Source organism: Lissotriton vulgaris, unplaced genomic scaffold, assembly GCF_964263255.1.
Source record: "Lissotriton vulgaris unplaced genomic scaffold, aLisVul1.2 SCAFFOLD_1028, whole genome shotgun sequence".
Classification (NCBI taxonomy): domain Eukaryota; kingdom Metazoa; phylum Chordata; class Amphibia; order Caudata; family Salamandridae; genus Lissotriton; species Lissotriton vulgaris.
Window position 1 is genome coordinate 385165 of NW_028245109.1, and position 24128 is coordinate 409292.

Genomic DNA, 24128 nt, shown 5'->3' on the forward strand with positions numbered 1-24128 from the left:
GTTCTTACATTATATATAATTCACTAGAAGAGTTAGTTTTAGAATTCAACAATTAATATTTTGAGCCATTTGTTTTGCAAAAATAGAATAACTATGTTAGGACTCATAAAAACAATAATTGCAAGCTGTATTTTATAGTATACCGATTACGTTTTTATTTGCGTCTTCACTAAAATTCACATTTTAAAATGGCCACTCAGAATACGTTAATCGTAGTTGTCCCTTTTCTCTGTCTAAGCTTGGTGTGCTGCTCGCTGCCGGCGGTGGCATCTCCTAGGGTACCTTTACCTCTGTCCTGCACAGTTTGCAGTCTCCTTATCCGATCCCCTCTTGCCCTGCCTCTCCCGCCATGAGGAACAAATGAACGCCCGGGGAATGAAATATAAATTTCAGACAGGGGAGAAAGTGCTCTGCTTCGAACCGGATCCCACGAAGGCCAAAGTGCTGTACGATGCTAAGGTGCGGTGTGTAGATGCCCGAGTCAAGAGTGTGTGCGGGAAATGCCCCTTGACCATACCCGTTTGTGCCCGACCTACACCTTCCTTTTTAAATGTGGGATTTTTCAATCATTCTTTGTTTACTCAGCCACCCCACATTTGTCTGTACCCAACTTATCTTTAATTGCACTCACGTCCCAAATTCTGGTTCTCTACTGCTCCCCCACCCCTAAACATAAACACATGGAGAATGCATCTTTCTGCCTAGTATTTATTTTTATCTGTGTGCCCAGCTCGCCCCTTCACTGTCTTCAAATCATACCTTTGTCTCTTGTTTAGAAAAAAATATTGTGTGTGTGTGTGGGGGTCAGTGTTTAGACATTGAAACATTTGTAAAACCTTCGTGAATTATTCTGTGCCCTATGTCTTTTTGACACATTTACAAGCCCCTTACGTCTCGTTTGCGCTTCGGTTGCGTCACTTTTTGTGACGCAGCGGCGGTGTACAAATGCGGCCCATTTACAAGGTGACGCATCTAGGGAAATGTGTCACCTTGTAAAGCCCTGCGTCACATATCTGCGTCTGGTATAATGTATGCAGGGTGGGCGTTCCCACTCAGGAATGCAACTTCGTCTAAACCGTAGTCCTGCTTGAAGCAGGCCTAAGGAGTGACGCAGCACAATGAGGATAGGCCTCAACATGGATTGCTGGAGTTGCGCGACCCCAGTAATATGTGACTTTTGCGCCAACAGATGCGTCCGCGATGCATCTGTCAATCCTTGCGCCAAGGTGCGCCGTATTGTAAATACTGCGTATCCATATTGGCGCAAGGGTTTCTCAGGGTGGTTCAGGGAAAGTGACGCATTTCTGCATATGCGTCACTTTCTTGTAAATCTGTCCCATAGAGTTCCATTTCTCCGGTATAATGGAATCAGGGATACCCACGTAACAAGAGACAATTAATTGCCTTATGGAATATTACCTTTTGTGTGCAGCACAGTACTATGTGTGTTCATTCATGAGAACAGTGTAGTTGTTTGGTTGAGTTTAAGGTCTGAGGCCCAGTTACACTAACATTCACTCAGTGCAGCACTGTTTGAACATCCACGGTGCTTGGTTGCGCTGTTAAAAATCTTGCACAGTTCTAGATTCACCCAGTCACACAATATAGTCTGTTTATCATTACGCTAAGTGTTCTGCTACAGTACAGGCATGTCAGTTGTGTTTAGTTTGAGGTTTGTGTTGATGTACAGCATTCAGTAAAAACTTAAACGCAATGACGATCGGCAAAGGATAGAAGTGTAAAATGTCTACATGTTTTTTGCTGGAATAACACACCCATTTCTGCTCCCCCTTTGCGCTGTCGTCAGGTCATGCATCCTTAGTAGCATTAATGCCCCTTGCAGTATGTGATGCTCTTTTTGAACGCAGGGGCCATCACTGTGGTGTTATAAGCACACTCTTTAAAGTCTCACCAAGTTCTAAGCCTACAAGAAGAAAGGCAGAAAGCCAGGAATTAATTTTTATTTTGCATTTCATAACTCTGCACTTTGGTACTAGACATAGTATACCACCATCTATGTTTTCATTCTTAAACCAACAGAACATTGCATTGTGCAGATTCAAGTTTAATTTTTAACAATTTCACTATGGACTCAAAACCCTAACTTGCAGAGGGCTTTGGGCAAAATGGCAGATTTGAGTTGATGTATTGTAAATGGCTTGGAGCCACTTTTCAGCTATGTTCTTAAGTTTTGCAAAGTAGCCTATTCCATTTAAAAAACTGCTTGTTTCATGCGGAAAACCAAAAGTAATCTCTGCTTGCTTATTTTGTGACAATTCATTCTTTCACTCACATCATGCATTTAAAGAAGCATTGGCAACGTGAATCGTGTATTCGTATGTGTAGTGAAAAGTTTTATACCAGACTTCCCAACACAATGAAGGTACAACTTGGGCTGCAGCAGCCCAACTTTCCCTAACACAAATAGTAGGTTAAGGACAGGCGGCAGAAGAAACATATCCCAGTTCACTCACACATATAGGACAGGTACAACACAGGTAGCTAAAGAGTGAGTGAATGGCACTAAATAACTGTTGGATGTTTATTAGTTTATGGAAATCATACAAGAGGTACAAAACTCCTGGAAGAAACAGCTAAACAACATATGCAGTTACCATATGTTCATGCTCCTATAAAGTATGAGGAACGCTTAGCCTCACCTACCTAGTATGTTACGCTTTATCGGAGGGTTCAAGATCCTGCACTAGGAAGCATTCAAGAGTATTACTGTACACTGGTTGGGCGCATCGTCCTACTTATGAGTTCCCTAGTTTGGTGACGTTATGTTACTTATGTCAACATTTAAGTTCTTCCTTCGTTAAACTGTCAAGCCTATATTAAAATTGTGTGGGTGAGCTAAATGTTTTTTTTGTTTTTTAACTATTTTCTCTCTACCACAAGATTATTTTTTTTAAATTGGGAGAGCAGAGTAGCAAATCCTACTTCTCTCTTCTATCAACAAGTTTTGATGCTTGAATATAGCACCTATGGGATCAGGTGTTATCCACCGGAATATAGGTCTGGTATGAACATGTCCTGCTCATAGAGCATATTCACACACTGGGGGGGTGGATTGGGCTGGGCTGGGCGATGGGACGCACTTTCTTAGGGCCAACTCCTTGAAGAGGCCTTATGACAAGTTGTTGGCAAACTGCCAGTATGTGCAGTTTGTTTCACTTTTCAAGTCACTGGAATTGTAGTGTGCTCAATGAAACAGGCAGTGCCAACGCTGCCAAGCCAGATTCACAGCTGCCTGGGTGTGGGAGTGCGTAGGTTTTGAGACTGTAAATTACAAGCCCAAACCAAAACATCTCCTGCATTATTACCAGCACAATAGGGCAGTTTTAGTGACTTAGGTGGTCATTACGATGGCGGTCGGACTTTCGTACGATCGCCATCGTTGTGGTAGAGGGATCGGCCACCTACGAGGATGCCTACCCACCTATCGCATTACGATGCGACTGCCACCGCAGCGGTCGCAGGCCCTATCCCAAACATTGCGGCAGGGATGCAGTCAGCAGCCCCTACCGCAATTCCCAGATAAGGGCACTTGCATATATATCCCTGCACTACGTGGCAGGCACCATGCCGTGCCTGCCACATGGTGCAGGGATATGTAGGGGTGCACCATAGGTGACCTCCACTGCCCTTGCCCCAGGCCCCGAGATTAAGTGGGGCCGGCTAAGGGCCTCTAAATCCGCTGCCGCCATTCGTTTTGCTGCTGTTTGACCGCCGCAAGACGAATGGCGGAAAGGGATATCATAATCGCAGGCACCGCAGCAATGTAGGGCAATGTTTGGTTCTGACAGGCGGTCGGAAAAGGACCGCCTGTCGGACCCATAGCAGGTGTGTAGGAGGGGTCGCTGCGCTGTAATAAATCCAGGAGCCACTGGTGAATGTTAAATTAGGCTTTATTCATCGGAGCTCCGGAGCCGAGCTCTAACTCTACCTTCAGATCGGCGCCTTCTAAAATGGCCGCCTTCCGGTTCCGGATAAGCCCCTTCCGGTTCCGCCTTCGCGGAGAATGGCTAGACCGTCACTACATATCTCCCCCTTTAAACATTTAACCAAATAAAATGACTGGCACCAAAACAGTCTTACTATATGTTCATATCAAAGTTCTTGAACTTCTTGGGTATTTTCACCATGCGTCCTGCTTGTGTCCTCACGCCTTCTGCTTCCCTCCTGCCCCTCGGGGTCCTCGGGGATGCCTGCTGCTCTCGCCGGTCACTCACTTCGCATCCTGTTCCGTCCTTTCTCTCCCTGTTTCTTTCCTCCTCATGCCCCTTCACTGTAGACTCACTTCCAATTGCACCTTCCTCAACCTCTCCAACATACTCGTTCCCAGTCTCCTCTACTTGCTCTTCCCGTCTTCCAACTTGCTCTAATGTCCTTCCACTGACATCGCTACGCTGTGCTCCTTTTTCACATCCTGTCTCTCCTTCTGTTTCCCATCTAAGGATTTTGTTGCACTTCGCCATTCTGTCTTACGACCATACCTTCCCATCACTCAACAATGCCGACCTGGCATATGGTTCTAGGACCTGAAGGGGTGGTGTGAATTTGCTTTCTCCTTTTCTTTTTAATGTGGCTACTTTCACTCTCACCCAATCTCCCTTCTCCAGAGACACCGTTTGTACATTTAGTCGCTTGTTGTAATGTTCGGTATATGTCTCTTGCGCTCTCTCCAGATTTCTCTTCACAATAGCCGGAGACCATTTACTCTGCACTACCATCTGTCTCCACGCCATGTTGTCCTTTGTGAATGGTTGACGACCCCTCAAAATTGTGAACGGACTGTTCCCTGTGCTTCCAGGTGTGATGCGGTATGCCCAGAGCATCTTGGGTATTTCCTTTTCCCAGTCCTGCCCATCACTTATGGCCGCTTGTATTGTCCCCATTATGATATGGTTGAACCGTTCGACCTGTCCATTGCCTGCCGGATGGTATATTGGAGTGTGTTTTACTTAAATCCCATTTCTGGACATGAATGCACGAAGATCGCATTTAGGAACGCTAGTACCATTTCCGTGTCCAATGTCTCTCTCACCTCAACCTCGGGCCACTTGGAGTACCTATCCACCAATACCATGGCATACTTTTGTACCCCCCTCAATGTTCAAAATGGGCCCTATTATGTCTATGGTCACCATCTCCCAAGGACTGCTGGGCACCGGGAACTTGCCTAGTTGAGGTCTCACGAGGATCTGTGTCTTGTCTGCCTTCGCGCATGAGTCATATTCCCTCACGTACCTCTCCACCTGGGCATCAATGGCAGGCCACAAGTATGCTTGTCTTTCTAAGGCCTTTGTCCCCGTTATCCCTTGATGTCCCTCGTGTAAGGTTGCTAATAAAGGTCCTACCAGTCCTTGGGGAGGTATGATCTTGTCTCCTCTCAATAAGAAAATGGGGTTCTCTCCTAGGGACAGTTCTTCTCTTACCTCCCAGTATTTCTTCAATTTCTCATCTAGGTGCCTTTTCTCTGGCCACCCATGTGTCACGTATCCCTTTACGGCTTCCAAGGCCTCATCTTGTTGATACGCCTCAGTCCACTCTTGTTCACTTATCACTTGCTCAACGTCTTGCATGGTGGCTACCATGTACCCTTCCCATCCAGGGGTGTCCTGCTCCTCTGCCTTCTCTTTAGCTGCCACTCTACTCAAAAAGTCAGCGACTTTATTCCTGGGACCTGGTAGGTATTCCACCTCATATACGTAGTCTAGGAGTCTCAATGTCATCTTAGCTATCCTTGGGGTGGCATCCGCATGCCCGCTTGATGTGAGTACTTTTATCAACTGTTTGTGGTCAGTGCGAACCAAGAACATGGCTCCCCATAGGAACTGCTGGAAGCATTCCATCGCCCACACCACCGCCAGCATTTCTTTCTCGATGACACTGAATTTTTCTTCGTTCGGTGCCAATGTTCTTGATGCGAAGCAGATAGTGGATACCTCCCCGCTGTCCGACTTTTGCCTCAACACCGCTCCTAGACCACGGTCGCTGGCGTCTGTAGTAAGTATGGACTTAGCTTCTTGGTCGAAGCCCTTTCCCTATCGCCTCCATGTTTTCTCTCTTGGGCTCTATTCCCTTCTCACTGATTTCATGCCCCAGGTATGTCACTGACGGCATCCCAAATTTGCATTTCGCCCACTCCGCGGTGAGACCGTTGTTCTGTAGTACCTTCAGTACGGTGTGTAGTTTCTCATTGTGCTCTGGCTTCGATTTCCCCATTATAAGAATATCATCTTGGAAATATTGGACTCCTTCCACTTGTTTAAAAAGTTGGTGCATTAGTTTTTGGAATACTGCCGCTGCCGATGCCAGTCCGAACGGCATTCTCACGAATTTATAGCACCCGAAAGGTGTTATGAAGGACGTGAGGTGATTGCATTTAGGATGGAGTGTCACCTGATGGTATGCCGAGGACAGGTCCACTGTCGAAAACCACTTTATGCCTTTCGTCCTCGCCAGCATCTCATTGATTCGTGGAAGTGGGAATTTGTCAACTAGAATGTTCTTGTTTAGTTCCCTGAGGTCCACACCTATCCTCACCTTGCCATTGGGCTTCTGCGCTACCACCAAAGGCGACAACCATTCTGCACTTTCGATTGCTACGATTACACCTCCGTTCTCCAATATGTCCAATTCCTCTTGCACTGCCTCTCTGCAGCGGACAAGAATGTTTCGAACCTTGTGGCTCACGGGTGTGGCTCCTTCCTTCAACCAGATCATATGCTTGAATTTGGCCAATTCTATCTTCCCGCGGAACACCTGGGGGTATTCTCTTTTTCACGCTTCTCCATCTTGTTCACGTTCCATGTCCATCAACAACACTTTCTCTATTCCTCCAGGATTTAGCTGGATCCCTAGCGCTCCTTGGTCTTTCCATCCTAGCACTGAGGGTCCTTTTTCTGCCACATATAGTTTACAGTTCGCTCGTCTTCCTCTAAATTCAAACGGCAACGGGCAATACCCCAGCATTGGTATTCTTTGTCCCGTGTAGGTGACTGGTCTCAGGTCCATTGGCCTTAGTTCCTCCTTTATTTCTCTCAAGAACTTCTCTTCCCACACCTTTCTCTGTACTATCGTGATGGGAGCTCCGGAGTCAGCTACGATGTCGACCTTCACGCCTCCTATACTCATGTTGAGTATTGGTTTGTTTGACCCCTTGCAATCCTCGTCCAGGACTTGGTTGTCTATGTATAAGACCTCTTCCAGGTACTCTTCCTCCGCCTGTGCCTCTTCCTCCTCCTGGCTGCCCTGGTCTATATACTTGACTGTTGCTCCTTTGGGCTTCCGCCTGCACACCCTTTCATAATGTCCAAACACGTTGCAGAACGTACATTTTGCTTTAAACGCAGGGCACCCTCTGTCGTTGCCTAAGTGTGACGTGCTTCCACACCGGTAACAACTTGTTCGTTTCTCTCCACTCATCTTCGGTACCGCCCCTGTATTCTGTTGGCCTCGCTTGGTGTACTGGTACCTAGGTGATCCCTGTTGCTTGGTTTTGTCACTCTTGTTATGCACCATCACTCTACACACGGTTTGAGTGCCCCCGGTCTCCTTCCTGGCCGCTTGCGCACATCTTTTAGACAGCTCTGCTTTCTTGACCAAGGCCCAAACTTCTTTGAGGGGGGCGTCGCCGTTCACCCACAACTTCTCTTGTATCGTCGTGTTGGACGTGTGCATGATAATTTGATCCCTTACCAACTCGTCGTGTAGGGTGCCAAATTTGCAGGGTAAGGCTAGTTTTTGTAACGCTGCAACGTACTCGTCTATGGTCTCTCCGCTTTCCTGCTTTCTTTGGAAGAAATTGGTTCGATCAATGGCCACACACACCACCGGCCTGTAGTGCGTGTCCAAGTCCTCTATCGCATGCCTGTCCTCCCACGGCATCGTGGGTTCACCTCTCTTCGGGAGGAATGGCATCATGTTTGCTAGGGAAGTGGACGTAGTGGCCATCTTTTCGTTTCCCCTCTGGGCCTCCTGGGCGGGAACGTTGCGGTTGGGCGGGCTTCCAGGTGCTTGCCTTGCGTCCGTGTCGTCCCCTTGGTCCTGTCCGCTATTTACTCCTCCCGCTGCACCCCTGACATCCAGGGTTGCTTGCTGACCTGCTTTGTCCCTGCTGCTGGGCTCCTCACCTTGTGCTAGCCGATCCATCAGCTTTTTGCAGCAGTGGTTCTATGGCAGATGTTCCTGTGCGTCTGCACCCCTTCCTTCTTTCACTTAGTCTTAGTGTGGGGCTTCTATTCCTTCCCCTGGGGTGATTTTGCATCAGTGGTGTGCTTGTGCCCCTTGTTCTGCCTCCTTCCACGGTGTGGCCACTTTTGTTTCGCTTGATGGCCCCTTACTTTGCCTGCACAGTTGTTCACCGGCTTGTTTTTGCCGCTTTCTGCTCTCTGCCGCGCTCCGAATTTGCCTTTGTGTGTTCTGTGGTGGCTCTCTCTCCTCCTTATAGAATATGGCTCTATTTTGCCATGTGTGGGGCTCAAAACGGCGTGTGCTCGTTTTCCTCGTTTTTTTTTCTTGTCTTACTCCTTTCCCCGCAGTGTCCCGCCTCGTCGCCATTGTAGGAGGGGTCGCTGCGCTGTAATAACTCCAGGAGCCACTGGTGAATGTTAAATTAGGCTTTATTCATCGGAGCGCCTGAGCCAAGCTCTAACTCTACCTTCGGATCGACGCCTTAAAAAATGACCGACTTCCGGTTCCGGATAAGCCTCTTCCGGTTCCGCCTTCGCGGTGAATGACTAGACCGTCACTACAAGGTGGTCTTTGCGACCGCCTCGCTGAACCAACAATTCCCCCCGCTATCATAATTTGGCAGGGGGGAAAACAGCAGCACAATGGCGGAAGGCCCGCCACTTACAGGCTGTCCGTGGCGGGCCTTCCGCCATCGTAATCAGGCACTTATTGACTGCCCGGTCCCATGATTTTGCGTTGCATTCTGTCTAAAAGAGCAGTTTTATGATGCTGCAGAGAGCAGCTCTTAGCTCAGCCTTCTAGCTCACCTGGTGGGTGTTCAATGGATTACGCATTAATACCTATTCATTTGCACATAGGAATAGAGCTGTGGATTGTCTTTTGGAAAGGTTTTTATGGCTGTTTCTATTGTTATGTGTTTCACAAGTGCATTTTTCCATATGGCTGTTTCTATTGTTATGTGTTTCACAAGTGCATTTTTCCAGTAGTTGATCAGGCACACTATTTGCTCACTCTACTCTTGAGCACAGTTAGGTTTTTGCAATCAATATTAATCCAGTAATGTTTTAATAAAATGCATCATCTATATTCTTTTCATTTTAATGTTTTAATTTAACTGCAGTTGATTTGGCAACTACTGGTGCTCTCTCTGACCTGCTATGTTACCATCTTCCTCCATCATTTAAGATTGCTTACGAGTCTAACTCTTCTTCCAGGAATACCAGAATCATTGACAACCTCATCCTCTCATCGCCAAGCGCAACAGACAGTAAATACCACATGCATACTTCATAATACCTTAACTTATATAGCACGGTGCTTAATGTATAATACGTATTAGTCTCTCCATTTTTTTGCCATCTACTTTCAATTAACTTGTATTCTCTCAGTTGTGTTGTATGCAACCAAACTGTTGTCCATACGTTCGTACTGTTTCTCTCTGAAGCATTCTTGTAGAAATGTTACTGCTGCTAAATATATTCCAATTGCTTGTTAAATACAGAGCTTAGGTGAATACGTACATTAAAAGCCTTATCCGTGGCTACTAAAAGTGATTAATATTAATAAGAGCAAACAAAGGCACAATATCTAACTTGAAAAAATAAATAAGGATTATTTGACTATTCCCAGCCTTTATAGAATGTCGAAATATGAACAAATGGACATTATTTTCTCTGACAAAGGTGGCAACCCTATTAGCATCACTACCTGACCTACTATCTTCTATTGACACTATACCTGGCCTTGCTCTTCCATTCCCTCTCCACCACTGAATTTAGGCTAATTTGGTCTCGTGTCTCCTACAATTACTTTTTTTTTTTTTTTTTTTTTGTAAGACATTTATTATAAACAAATGAAAAAGAAGATGCACACTGCGTCACGCCAACAACCCGGAGGCAGGCCGCTATCAGGTAGGTCATACAAAGATTTCAGAGAAACAGATCAGAGGCCGTCATCCGGCCGGGTTAATCATTCAGAGGTAAACATGAAACACAATAAAATCTTTAGCGTGTGCAGTGCAACTTCAGCGAGTAAACGGTCTTACTTTTCTCACAGTGCTGCTGACAATTGAAAGATAGCGAAAATCAATGAAGCCGCCCCTAGGTAAGCAGCGGTCAACCACCCGCTACAGCGGCCTATGAAAAGGATGTGTCTGTCAGCACCATTTTTCTCCCAACAGGACCCCCCAACAAGCTAAACCAAAAACGTCAAACATAGGTGCAAGTACGTGGAAACAGCATCCATACAACACTTCAGTCCACAAAAGGGTCTCGTGGGCCTGCCACAGGTCGTTCAGATAGAGGGCCAGCCATATTCAGGGCGGGCATGTAAAGGCATCTTGTCTGTGCACTTATAGGCAAAGGGCGTGTGGGGGGGGGGGAGGGGCGGAGGGGTAATGAATAGGCCACAGGAGGGCCAGTGGGATGGGGGGGGGCAGGGACACAATCCGGGTCAGTGGGGGCAGCAAACGCATAGTGTGCGTCTGGGCAGGGCCTGTCAGTGTCAGCGCGGGACTGCGGGACCACAATCATTAACCTACGCAGAGCGCACCTTCAGCCCATGTCGTCTGAAACACTCGTAGCACGTGAGGTACCTGGGGTGTCTGAGCTCGTGCGTTCTTTAGTCCACTGTATAAACGGGCCCCATATGTCAGTGGGTCTGGAAGCGGTGGGCATGGTCTCCCAGTAGTGCGTCAGTTGTGTGTGGCCGTAAGTCACATCTCTAATCCAGCTCTCAAGAGGGGGGAGGGCCGGTCTGCCCCAGTGCAGTGCGATCTGTCGTTTGGCGTATAAAAGGAGTAATGCATGCAGTCTCCTGTCGCAGGGCTCAGTGTCCTTAACATACCCCAGCAGACCTAGCAGTGGGGATGGTGAGTCATTCCTTTGTGTGATTTGATTAATGGCAGTGAAGACCTCATCGTCACCCCCACACTTCCAGCAAGAGGCATCCTCACGGATACCCATTCGGTGTAGTAGTGTCGGAGTGCGGTAATATCTGTGTAGGAATTTGAAGTGGATAAGCCGCAGTCGATAATTTGGGGATAGGGCTGTGAGTTGCGTACAGCAATACTCCCATGCGTCGTCCGGTAACTGGTCCCCCAGGTCCGCAGCCCAAGCGGTTTTGGCCGTGGCCACTGTCACCGGGGCCTGTTCCTGCATGCAGTTATATAATCTGGACACCAGCTTTTTGGGGGAAGGTCGTGAAAGCAAGTTTTGGAGGGCGGCTAGTGTGCAAGGTTCCTCCGGGAAGCACGGCCCTATCTTCTTGCAAGATTCCCTAAGGGAATGATATAGTAATTTGTCAGCAAACGTGCAGGGCTGGTCGTCCCCGTCAGCAGGCATCTCGAAAAAAGTGCCATCTGGATATAGGTCAGCGAAGGTGAGAAGCCGATTTCCACGGATAGTGAGGACGTCACCTCTTGCCGTCAAACAAGGCAGCATCGGGTTGCCCCTCAGGGGGACAGCTGGCGCATAAAGCAGGGAGAGACCGGCTCGTTTCTGAAGTTCGCGCCAGGACCAGCGGACCATTTCCACTGTGTCTACCTCACGCGACGGGCATGTAACTTTTCCATATAGTGCCACTCGTAATGGCAAGGGGGCGACCACTGCTAGTTCCACCGCCGCATGTGGCTGGTAGGGGGTGGGGTAGGCCCAGAAATGCAGGAACTGAGCTTACGCACAGAGTGAATAGAGCTTCAAGTCCGGGGCACCCAGGCCCCCCTGTCGGAGCGGAAGCGTGAGTAGGTCCCAGGAGACTCTGGCTTGACCGCCAGCCCACACCAGTTTCAGCAGCAGTGAGCGGACACGGGCGTGGAAGTGCGCTGTCATAGGCAGTGGTACGTTGACGAACAAGTACAAGAATTTGGGGAGGACCACCATTTTAGCCAGTGCAATTCTCGCGACCAGGGACAGCGGTAGTCTGTTCCAGACCTCGACCTTCCCTTCCAACCAGTCCACTGCCCTACCGAAATTCAGCGACCACAACTCCTGCACATCTCGGCTGACCCAGATGCCCAAATACTTGACAGCTTCCGTCTCCCATCTGAGGGGGTAGTCAGGGGCAGGGCGATCAGTGCTCTCCGTCAGGGGGAAGGCCACTGACTTCGACCAGTTAATGGATATCCCCGCCAAGCCCTCAAATCGTACAAATTCCCGGAGTAGCGGGCACAGGTTATCTTTAGGATTCAGGACGTACAAGGTGACATCGTCCGCGTATAGCGAGATCAGTAAGCTTCTAGCACTAAATCCGATGCCCCTGGCGGTGTGGTGCTGCCTAATTCGAGCCGCTAGCGGCTCCATCGCAATCGCAAAGAGGAGCGGGGACAGAGGGCAACCCTGCCTAGTACCCCTTGAGACACTGAATGGCTTGGAGACGAGACCATTAACGCTCACCCGGGCTCTGGGTTCCGTGTAAAGGAGCTTGATCAGGGTCATGAAGTTCTGGCTGAAGCCCATCCGCCTTAGTACACTGAAGAGGTAGGGCCATTCTAAGGAGTCGAAGGCTTTGGTGGCGTCCAGAAACACCACCGCCGCCTGTACAGATGGGTGTAAATAGTGAAGGACCGAAAAGATCGTTCTGAGATTATGTGATGTCGCGCGGCCAGGGATGAATCCCGATTGATCTGGGAGCGCTATCATAGGCAACATCGGTTGTAATCTATCTGCAATGACTTTCGCGTATATCTTAGCATCCACGTTTATAAGGGACAGGGGCCTATAGGAGTCTAGCTGCTGTTCATCTTTATCCGGCTTGAGGAGCGTGATAATTAGAGCCTCACGCATGGAGTCTGGAAGGGAATTTGATTCGAGAGCCTCGACAAATACAGAGTGTAGTCTCGGCGCTAGTTCAGCTACGTAGGTTTTATAGAAGGAGGTGGTCAGGCCATCTGGGCCAGGAGCTTTATTGGCCGGCATGCTTCTAATCACCTGGGCGATATCTTGTATTGTGACGGTGAGGTCCATGTATTGTCTGTGGTTGTTGTTGAACCATACGAGTGCTATGGAGTCAAGAAAGTCTCGCAGTGATGCCGGTGCCGTGGGTTGTCTTGAGGTGTACAGGGTAGCATAGAAATCTGCGAAGGCGCCTAACACTGCCTCTTGGCCTACCACTAGGTGTCCGGTGTTATCATAAATAGTGTGGATATAGTTTGATTGTGTGCGAGGAGCAATCAGTCTGGCAAGGGTCCTGCTCGGCCTATCTCCCTCCCCATACCTGCGCGCCTCTGCTTGTTTCCCTAGAAACCGCACCTCCCGCTCCGCTTCCTCATTAAAGGCCAGCAATTTGGTTTTTAGAGCGCCAGCAATCTCCAACGACGGGTCAGAGCTAAAAGCAACATCAAGGTCTTTCAGTTCCCCCTCAAGTTTAGTTAACGCGTCCCTTATGGTGCGTAGGACCCCTGCTTTTTGTGCTATACATTGACCTCTGATTACAGCTTTAAAGGCATCCCACACAATAGCCTCAGATGTGGCAGACCCAGCATTCTCAACAAAGTAGTTAGTAATGTCCTCTCTTATCTCCTCTACGAACACAGGGTCTGTGAGCACGTGTGGGGGAAGGCGCCATTGGAACGCCCTATGTGTAGTGTCGGGGGGGTGCAATTCCAACATACACGGAGCATGGTCTGACAGTGATCTAGCCAAGATATCAACATTCGACACCCATGTCGCAACTTCAGGAGACACCAACCAGAAGTCTAGCCGCGACCAAGCAGCTTTATGGTAGGTGTAACAGGTCCCCACTTTTGCTCCCGGATTTCTAGCTCGCCACACATCTGAAAGCAGTCCCTCATTCATGATATCAGAGATCGCTTGACGCGCTCTATTGTGCTGCGGTCTGCTCACACCTCTACGATCCATGTCGTCATTTAACACAATGTTGAAGTCCCCCCCCCCCCCCAACACAACCGTCTGGCAATTCAGCAACACAATTTTCGCCCAAACATTTCTGAAAAAGTCAGGATCGTCCACATTGGGGCCATAGATTGCAGCTAGGACAATGGGTCGCCCCTGTAAAGACCCATGGAGCAGGACATACCTTCCCTCCACATCCCGCACCTGGGAGTACTCCCGCCCATCCAACCCTCTACGAATGAGTAAGGCAACGCCCCTCGCATAATTTGAGTAGATGGAAGAATAAACGTGCGCCCATCTGGAATTTTTCAATCGAGCTGAGGGGGTGACATTCAGATGGGTTTCTTGTAGGAAGCAAATATCTACATTGTGTCTGGACAACATGCCATGCAGCAAACGGGCCTTCTTGAAGTCCCCAAGGCCTCTAATGTTCCAAGTCCAGAGTTTGATACCTCCCATTAAAGTACTTGACAGCATCTAGCCCCCACCACATATCCCCGCCCCCGGAGGCCATTCGGGCACCCAGACACCATAGTTGCAGACACAGCGCGCAAATATATAGGCATGTGTAGTAGTACATTGCACCAGATACGAACCAAAACTCGCAACTTTTGAAAACCCCCCATCCACTCCCCTCCCTCAGCAACCCCCCAATTAGGTTGTGACATATCCCAGAAACATGCACGCAGTGCGTGGAAATACCCCAACATCAACAACAAAGGGAGGCACCCCATGAGGCGTGGTGCGCTCGGCAAACACCCCCGTATACGCGGGGTGGCTACAGTCAAACTTTAGGGTTCCTGGGTTCTGGCAGTGCCCCCCATCCCGTAGTCCTCAAGGTCCGCAGACAACCAATGTCCCAGAGGAGGCGCGGAGACAGCAGCAAAATTTGGCGCACCAAAGCGTCTCAATGACTTACCCCCAATGAGTCAGTTCGGGAGGAGCAGACCTGTGCGAGAGACCGATCCAGGCTCCCAACCTCAATGCAAAGAGTAAGTATGCAGCCGTGCAGGGTGAGCGTTGTAGAGTTCTCAGTCATTGTCACTGAGTTGCTCCGAAGCTTCCTCAAGTCTTGGCGATTTTCTCCTGGCTCCAGCACAAATGTGTTTGGCGAACTTGAGGGCAGATTTGGCGTCAGTGAAGAAGTGAGAGGTGTTTTCGTGGTGAACCTTCAGCTTTGCCGGGTACAGGAGAGAGTAGGGCACGCCAGCTTGCAGTAGAATTTTCTTTACTGGTAAGAATTCCTTACGGGCCGCTTGCACCAGGGGGGTGAAATCCGGGTAGAAGGAGATGTGATTGCCCTGATGTGTGATCTTACCCTTCTCTCTCGCCAAGCGTAGAATTACGTCCCTATCTTGGTAGTTGAGCAGTTTAGCCAGAATTGGACGCGGTGGGGCGCCCACCGGGGTTTTTTCCCAAGGGACCTGTGTGCTCTCTCCACCGTGAAAACCGGGGACAGGTCCGGATCGAACAGTTCATGCAGGAGGCTCGATACAAACGATTCCATCTTTCCTGTGTTTGTAGTCTCTGGAATGCCTGTAATGCGGATGTTGGATCTTCTGGAGCGTGCTTCCAAATCGTCCGACTTGGCGCGCAAATTGTCGATTTCCCGCTCCAGCGTCGTGATGTGTCGCTTGGCCTGTTGCTGGAATTCGCAACATTCAGTTTGCCTATTTTCGAGACAGTACAGTCTCTTCTCGTGGGTGTCCACCTTTGCCTTCACGGTTTCGAGTTGCGCCGCCATGTTATCAAGCTTGGCATCTATGCTCTTCAAGCTGGTTCTCACCTCCATGATGAGGGCCCCAAAATCTATGTCCGGGGCAGCACCTTGCGATGACGATGCGCCAATATCCGACTCCATCGTCGTGTTCTTCGGTGGTTTTCTATTGTCAAAGCTCAGTTTAGATTGTTTGGCGTCATTTTTCCCCATCTCAGCAGTCCAGAGAAATCCACCGGCCACTTAATGGGGCAGCACCTTTCTGCGCCACAGCCAGCAAGTGCCCCGTTTGCTCGTGACTGTCCAGGCGGTGCCAGTGCGCGTCAGGCGTGACTATGCAAACGCGGTATGTCGGGCCAGCCGCGTTAAGGATCGCTGTAGGTGTCCAGTGAGGTCATCAAACTGCCGCGCGCGGCTAGGGCCTCCTCAGGGCCCAAAATGGCGGGCTCCCGCAGTGCAATGGGGGATCCACTCGCACCGCTGGAAAAGCGCAGCTCAGGGGCTCCAGGGGATCAGGGCTGCAAGGCGCCTCTTCGTGCGTGCGGCGGTGTGCCCCGCCGAGTTTAAGATCAGCGGGAGGTCCAGGCGCAACTGCGGAACGGTAGGATCATCAGGGGAACCCCGTCCCTCCGTAGCACCTTCTCACCTCCTCTCCGGCCACCGCAGTGATGTAGATGGTGCAGGCGCGACCTCTCCGTCCTTCACCGGGCTCCACACAGGTCAGCGCCGCCTCCAGCGGACGCAGGATCACTTCTCCACGGCGCGGCTGTTCCCGCCAAGCCGCGCCGGTCTCCGCTAGCTCCCCGCAGCCTCTCGCCAGGTTAGATCGCTGTCGGCAGCAGTGGGGGTTCAACAGTGAGACGCCTTCGGCAGTGTCGTAGCAAGCGTCGGTCCTTCGCAAGGTCCGCTCAATCTGCAGGGGCCTCCGCAGCCGCGGCCCACAGTGTCTCGCGGCTCCCAGCAAGAGGCACTTCCGGTGAGGGTCAGGACCAGCCCGCCGGCCGGCGAAAATGCAGTCCGTCTCCGCTTCTAAGGAGAGCCGTCTCCGCGCTCCAAACTCGGGCCGGAGGATCACCTGGGTGTAATGAGCAGAACCCGGGAGGAATGGGGGTCTGCAGTCGCCAGGAACAGGATAATTAAAGGATTAATCGGAGTAGCCGGCGGCGCTCACTCAGAGAGCGGCCATCTCGCTGCTCGGCTAGCCACGCCCCCGTGTCTCCTACAATTACTTAACATTGAACCTTATCACTTCTGCAGGGAGCCTAAGTAAATTGAACGTAAGAAATGCTTCTATAGTTTTTCTGTATACCTACTGGCTCCATGTTCTGCCTTCTGACCAATATATAGCAAGAAATGTATTTATTGTAACTTTGTGAATGAAGCCCTGTACTTTTCTTTCATAGGTTTATATCATACTATCTATTATTGTTTTGGGGACCTTGTAACCTGTTTTGTTTTTTCAACTAGGACCACAGAACGGAACACTCCAGTTGAAAATACCACCATGAATTGTATAGCGGTTTAACCACTGTGCCTTTTTGTTTGATTGCTTTTTAGCAACAGTTGTATTTAAAAGTCGACTTTTAATGTTTTACAGAATTGACGTATCCAAATTGATTTTCAGATACCGCAAGGCTTTGTCTCATTTGATCAGAATTTCTTTGTGATACACCATTTTGAAATATATTTAAAAGTTATGTTATGCATTTTGGAAATTCAAAAATATATATTTTGCAAAACTTTTAGGCAGGCATTTTAAAGATTTGCTGTGTTGGTTAATAGCACACTTTTCTTTCAGGTGGTTGATGTTATTGTTGGAAAAGATGAAAAAGGCAGAAAGAATCCAGAGTATCTGATTCATTTTAATGGTTGGAACAGAAGGTGAGCTTTCTTGGTATTCAGTTTGAAAGCCTTCCAAATCTGTGCTCTTTTTATCTTTTAGTGTTCTTTTCTGAGCTATAAATGCACATTTTTTTGCTATTATTACTCTTGAATCTTTTGACGGGTATGTCATCCTTTTAATAGTCTAGTGCCTCTGATAAAGAAACCATTTTTATATATTTATTTTGAGAGCAGTGTTATATCTTCTGTAAAATTCGAAAGAAATGTTAAAAAAACGTATATTCTGACAAAGGCTTCTTCCTGCAGATTCATCTCCTCGTGAATGTTCTCCAGGCTCCAGTCTTGATGTGGGAAAGGTTTACCCTGCAATAGCTGCCCGGTGTCTCGGGGTGGGGCACTGTGTTTACAATGGCAGTTGTGCACCAAGGTGTTATGACATCTGGCTGTATATTGTGTGGACTGGCTCACTAGTGTCAGTTCCTTTTTTTCTACACCTCACCAATGCAGGTTTGGAGCTTTTCCCTGTTCTTATTACGAGTTCTACAGCAACTAGACTAAGTGTCTCCAGCTGTGGTCTCTTATTGACGAGCCCATAAGAATGCCCTGAAATGGTACCTCCTCTATAAAGGGCATAGGATGGAGAAGACATCTTCGACCTTAAGGAAATGGTCTTACTCCCAGGACCGATCAGAGACTTGCTAGCACCTTTCCCCAATGCTAGCCTCCTTCTCCGTCGCCTGATCTGATTCTGGTTCTCAAAAAGAGGCAGCCATTGTTTCCTGATTTCTCAGCAGTCACTTTCTAGTTTGAGGCCATTTTGGACACCTTAGAACAGCACAGGACCCTCTAGGCCACTCCTCTGTTGTGGCACCATTCCAGTTGTTTTGGCAGTTCTGAAGCTTCAAGTCTGATGCCTCCTGAATGAGCCGCCACAGACTCTGGCGTTGCTTCCAAGGAAACTATTGTCTATTACGACTGCCTGCATGGTCCATGGCATCATCACCTGCACCACCGTCAACGCCGTTCTCAGTGCCACGTCAACCATCAAAGTCAGTAGACATTATTTTAGTGGCAAGAGACAGAGCATCTCCTCAAAGCCAAGTGATTCACTTGGAGAAGATCTGTGGCTCAGACTTTGCCTTATACATGTCCATCAAAAACTGGGGGATCACGGCACAAGATTATTAGGAGATTGTTAACCTCCTCCCTCATTGCCACACTGTTGCTGGTCTCTAGACACATCTACAAAACACTAGTGGTCTTGACACATCTCCAGAGGGAGGTTTTCAGTACCTCTCTGGTCCTACTTCAGAAGAAGTTTGTTCCTTTTTGTCTTTTTTGACTGTGATACGAAAAACAGTATATGCGCTGAATTTTCTTTTCCCGACTGCTGAGGTAAAGACCAATATTGCAACTTTGGCAGCTCTGCATCCCCTGCTGCTGTTAAGTGAAATGTTCTTGGAGTTCGTTGTAGCGGGTGATAAGAAACCCTCCTCATGCCTGCAAGATCATAAACTTAGCCAAATGCCTTCTTGGGTGGAAGTACATGCCCTCTGAAATTGCCTGAGATAGCTGTCATTAACACCCAAAACCACCCAGAGAAGCCCTTCCCTGACCTAGGAAAGCTTGGAGATCAGCCGAGCTAGAGCACGCTTAGTCCATCTAGAGTTCCCAGTGAAATTGTTCTACCAACACACTAGTGTCGTTTTTGAGGCTTCTCGTATGGACAACTCTCTCAACAACAGCCTTTCTAGTTGGTGGAGACCCCATAACAACTCTACTATTCTTTTTGGAACAGTGGTGGATCTAAGGGAGGCAAGCAGCAGCACATGCTCTAGCTTTTTTTCTTATGTTCTGCTGGGTTTGCCGCTTTAAAAGCAGTGTGACTCCTTCCCCCTTGATTACCAGCTTCAATAGAGCAGAGTGTGTCCATGTTGTCACCTTTTGGGAGTTGATTGTAGCAGCTCGCCTCATCCCATCTGCACGCTACAAGTGCTGTTCACTTGTATTTTCCTTCTTAACTCTCTTAACCCCCCACACTCCTACTTCCCCCTTCCAGACTGTCTACAGAGGGTAAGGAAGGCCTCTCCACCATGACACACCTCGATCTTGAATGCAGAGGTCTAGCCCTGTCGTAAAAAGGTGCCATGCTAGTGGTAAACATGGTGAAGAGGGGTACAGTGTTTTACTCCATTTACTTCTTTGCCCCGAAGATGGCGTAGACCTCAGACACATTATGGACATACGGCTCCTCAACCTCTTCTTTATGCAAGACGGGTTTAAAATCCTTGGCCTCCACCACATGTTGCTAACCCTTCATGCAGGAAATGGGACGCCGTCCCTGAATCTTCAAGATACCTGTTTTCCTTCAGACAGTCCTCACTGCTTTAAAAAAAAAATGTTTATAGAGTTTTATATAGCGCGAACTAGACCCGAGGATATCGGGTATCAGAGCGCTTTACATGAGCATCGGTTTTGTTACAGATGGACACATTCATTTTTGTTAGGCACGGGGAGAGGAAGTGATTTCCCCAGAATTACAGGATGTTGAGCGTCGTATCCGAGGTTCAACCCAGATTCCCCATTTTCGAGGCTACATCCTCTCCCCAATGCTTACAAGCTCTACCTCCAGGTCAGTGAGGTTTCAGCACAGACATTTGTGTTACTTCCATTTATTCTGACATCGGCTGCTGGAGATTTTACTAATGTGCTAATTCTTGCAGCAGCTTCATTCAGGAGGTTGGGAGTCCATGTATTCTCATACATGAATGACTTACATGTGCTGGTGCGGTCCCTGGAGTTGGTTACGGACTATCTCCAGTGCATTATCATCCTCCTGCATGACATGGGCATCACCATCAGAATCCAGAAGTGCCACCACCACGACGCAGCTAACAGTTATAGGTGCAGTGCTGACACAATCTGCACAAATGCCTTTCCACGCAACCAGAGGATTGTTGGCACTCAGGATAAGATTCTGATGTTTTCAACCCTGGCTCTGAACCTATTTCTGCAAGTCCCTCGCCTACTCGACTTAATGTCCTCATACATCTTGTTGATGTAGTACCCCAGGTTGTGTGTATATGATGGCACTTCATTGATGCCCGAGATGGCAGTGGCTGAAGGATCAGAAGAACTAACTTCTCAGCTCTGGTGTGTACTTTCTAATCTGTCCTCCCAGGCCTTCATTGGACTGAGACACTCATCTAGGGGAAATGACAACACAAAGCCTGTTGTCTGCGTCCGAGCAACACCTACACATCAGTGAGCTAGAATTGCCAGTGGTTTACCTTGCCATGAAAACGTTTCTCTTTTCCATTTCAAGGCACAAGACTCAGTTCCTGTCAGGCAGCACAACTCCATCCTTTGCATCAACTGCAAAGAAAATGTGATTAATGTAGGTGTGCTGTACCCTCAACACCTGCTTATCCTACTCAGGGATTTTAATCACAAATTGTTTTCTGAGAGAGTGGATAAAAGGTATAAGGATTTTTTAGCTGGTTTTAATATACAGCGTGCTTGCTCGGCAGCAAACGAGGCTACAGGAAGGGATAGATTCTTGTTAGATTTTCTCACATCAAATGGACTTGTGAGCCTAAATGGTCGTATTTTAGTAGACATTCCAGCAAGGAAAATATTCCAGAATGGCAGTCATAATTGCCCAATAGATTGTGTTTTTGCAAGCATGGGCCTTCGATTTAATTAGGAAATTTGAGGTTCAACAAATGGAGGGAAGCAGCCATTACTTTTTAAGTGCAACCCTTCGGTCCTTATTACGAGTCTGGCGGTCCACGAAACGGCAGACTTGCGGGCGTGCAGCGGTGGCGGTCTTCCAACTGCCCTATTAGGACCAAGGTGGTCGGGCTGCCTTGGGACCATAAACTGCAAGGGATAAGACACCCCTGGCGGTGGCGCAGCAGTTTTAAGGTTGCAGTATGCTTGGCAAAACTCACTGCGTGCCTGCCAAGTATATTACGTGTTTCCTCACTGCCACACTTTTTACGGCAGCGCAAACCTCATGAAAAGTGTGGCAGTGAGGAAGCAAAGGGGGCTCTACAGGGCCCCCATTCTGTCTCTGCACTATGTGGATGCGCACAGGGTGGCACAACATGTGACCCCCGTGTGCATGCACCCCAGTACCTTCATGGCATGGACTGCAGCAGTCCATGCAGTGCAGGAATATATTTTGACGTTCCCATTGTGGTGCGTATTTCATAGGCACTCCCATGGCCACGTCAAAGAACTACAGACAAGAGGCGGGTGGTTCAAGCATGGATTTGGTGGTGCGGGAGCGGGCGGTCTTTCAACCTCACCGCAAAACTCCTAATAAGGTCCTTAGCCTGGCTATTGTTCTAAAAAATGCAAAAACAACAATTGATGGACAGAATGCAGAACAATGTCATACATTCACCCCAGTATAGAGATCTGGGCCTAAATCCATCGTTTTTTTGCACTCCACACCACCCCAGTTCAGACATGGCCGGGCTGAAGACGGCTGGAATGCCAGAAACCGGTCTCGGAAGCTTGTTTCCGGTTCAGGGAAGACATAGCTTGGCAGTTCGGGCTGGATTGTTCCCATGAGGCACAGGGTCAGACTGATTTGCATATGACCATGTCTGAACTGGGGTGGCAGAGTGGACTAAAGAACGGTGATGGATTAAACCCAGATCTTTTGACTGGGTGTGAGTGTTTGATTGATTCAGATGCTCCGTCCATCACCACCCCCTTTTGTACCGCTTTTGGCCGCCATAAGTGTGGCAGGGTATGCTCAGACGTGAGTCCCTTGCTCACTTTGCCACTGGATTCAAGCAAGCCGGGCTGAAGACTGCTGGAATGCCAGAAACCGGTCCTCGGAAGCTTGTTTCCGGTCCAGGGAAGACATGGCTTGGCAGTTCGGGCTTGACTGTTCCCATGAGGCACAGGGTCAGACTGATTTGCATATGGCCATGTCTGAACTGGGGTGGCAGAGTGGGCTAAAGAACGGTGATGGATTAAACCCAGATCTTTTGACAGGGTGTGAGTGTTTGATTCAGATGCTCCGTCCATCACCACCCCCTTTTGTACCGATTGTTCTAAAAAAGACAAAGGTTCTCCCTATAAAGGTTGGATATTTGAAATGCTTAAGAACAAGAATCTCTGAAAAGCATTTAAGTTTATTGAAGACCCTCTAATACAAATATAGGAAATTTATATCTGGAGAAGGTACCGTCTGACTTTCTACCATGGTATGAGGAAATAATAAAAGAGGTTGTAGCATGCTTAAAAATTTAACTGACAATTTTTAATAATAGCACCAAAAGAGAATCACAAAGTTCCCCGGTGGGACTGGGTAGAGAGGGTATGTGTGTGTGTGGTGTAGAAAGAATGAACCAAGAGGGAAGGGGGAATTCCCTCTTGGGAACTAGAACCCTCACACACCCAGCAAGCTAGGTATCATGCTTCATCATATGGGTCCTGCTCCTCGTCAGACTGGCGCTGCAATGTCTGACGGGCACCCGCGAAGGGGCTCTTTAGCGGAGATCTTTTGTTCCAGCCATATGGTGCATGCGTGTGAGAGGGCAGGTGAATGTGTAGTCGTGGATAAGTGGTGGTGAATTAAAAAAGGTGGGTTAGTCCACAAGGAACTTTAATGGTGTGGCTAACTCCCTTGGTTAACCACTTGGGTGCTTGAGAGAATCCCCTCCTGTGCTGCATTCTCTGAATTCCCATTGTTCATGACGAGCTCAGCTCGTCATGAGCACAGCTCAACCGTGCCTCATGACGAGCTGAGCTCGTCATGAGCAGCGAAGGGGTTAAAATAGTGGGGTGGGAGATAGACGCCACAAATTTTTGCGGCGAAAATATCTGCAACCCTCTGTTTAGGTCGACATGTTTCTTACTAATCTAGCAATTCCTCAGGACCTCAGTGCTCAGTACTACACAGTGAATTAAAAACTTTTTGATACAACCTTGAATCTTAAGGTCTGTAAAGGGACAGGCCAACTGGTCCTGCCTCTAGTGATGCAACCCTAAGCGAATCCCTAAGGTGCCTCGCAGTCTGCTCTGTGGGACCTGCACAGAAGAGTCAGGGACCCAGGCGATGTGCGGTCTCTGCCTGCAAACCTACCCCCACGCGTAATCCGTACGGGATCTGGAGCGACTGGTCCCGTACGGATTACGCGTACCAAGGGGGTTAGCCACACCATTAAAGTTCCTTGTGGACTAACCCACCTTTTTCGCGGGTGGCCGTCAGACATTGCAGCGCCAGTCTGACTAGGAGCGGGACCCATATGATGAAGCATGACACCTAGCTTGCTGGGTGTGTGAGGGTTCTAGTTCCCAAGAGGGAATCCCCCCTTCCCTCTTGGTTAATTCTTTCTACACTACACACACACATACCCTCTCTACCCAGTCCCACCGGGGAACTTTGTGATTCTCTTTTGTTGCTAGTGATTTGGACACGCACACTGGACCTCGTTAAAAATTGTCCACCTAAGGTTCCCCTCCTTGTAAAAAAAAAAAAACAAAAAAAATTCTTT

General features: G+C 48.6%; 1 protein-coding gene across 1 annotated transcript in view; it reads left to right on the top strand.

Annotated features, from left to right (window-relative positions):
• The first annotated feature begins 220 nt into the window (after positions 1–220).
• MSL3 (MSL complex subunit 3) overlaps positions 221–24128 on the top strand; it is a 223829-nt gene continuing 199921 nt past the window's right edge. Inside the window, exons 1-2 of the mRNA XM_086949003.1 lie at positions 221–459; positions 17567–17649. Coding sequence (XP_086805129.1) covers positions 361–459; positions 17567–17649 — 182 coding nt within the window. The 5' untranslated portion in view covers positions 221–360. The remainder of the gene's footprint in view (positions 460–17566; positions 17650–24128) is intronic.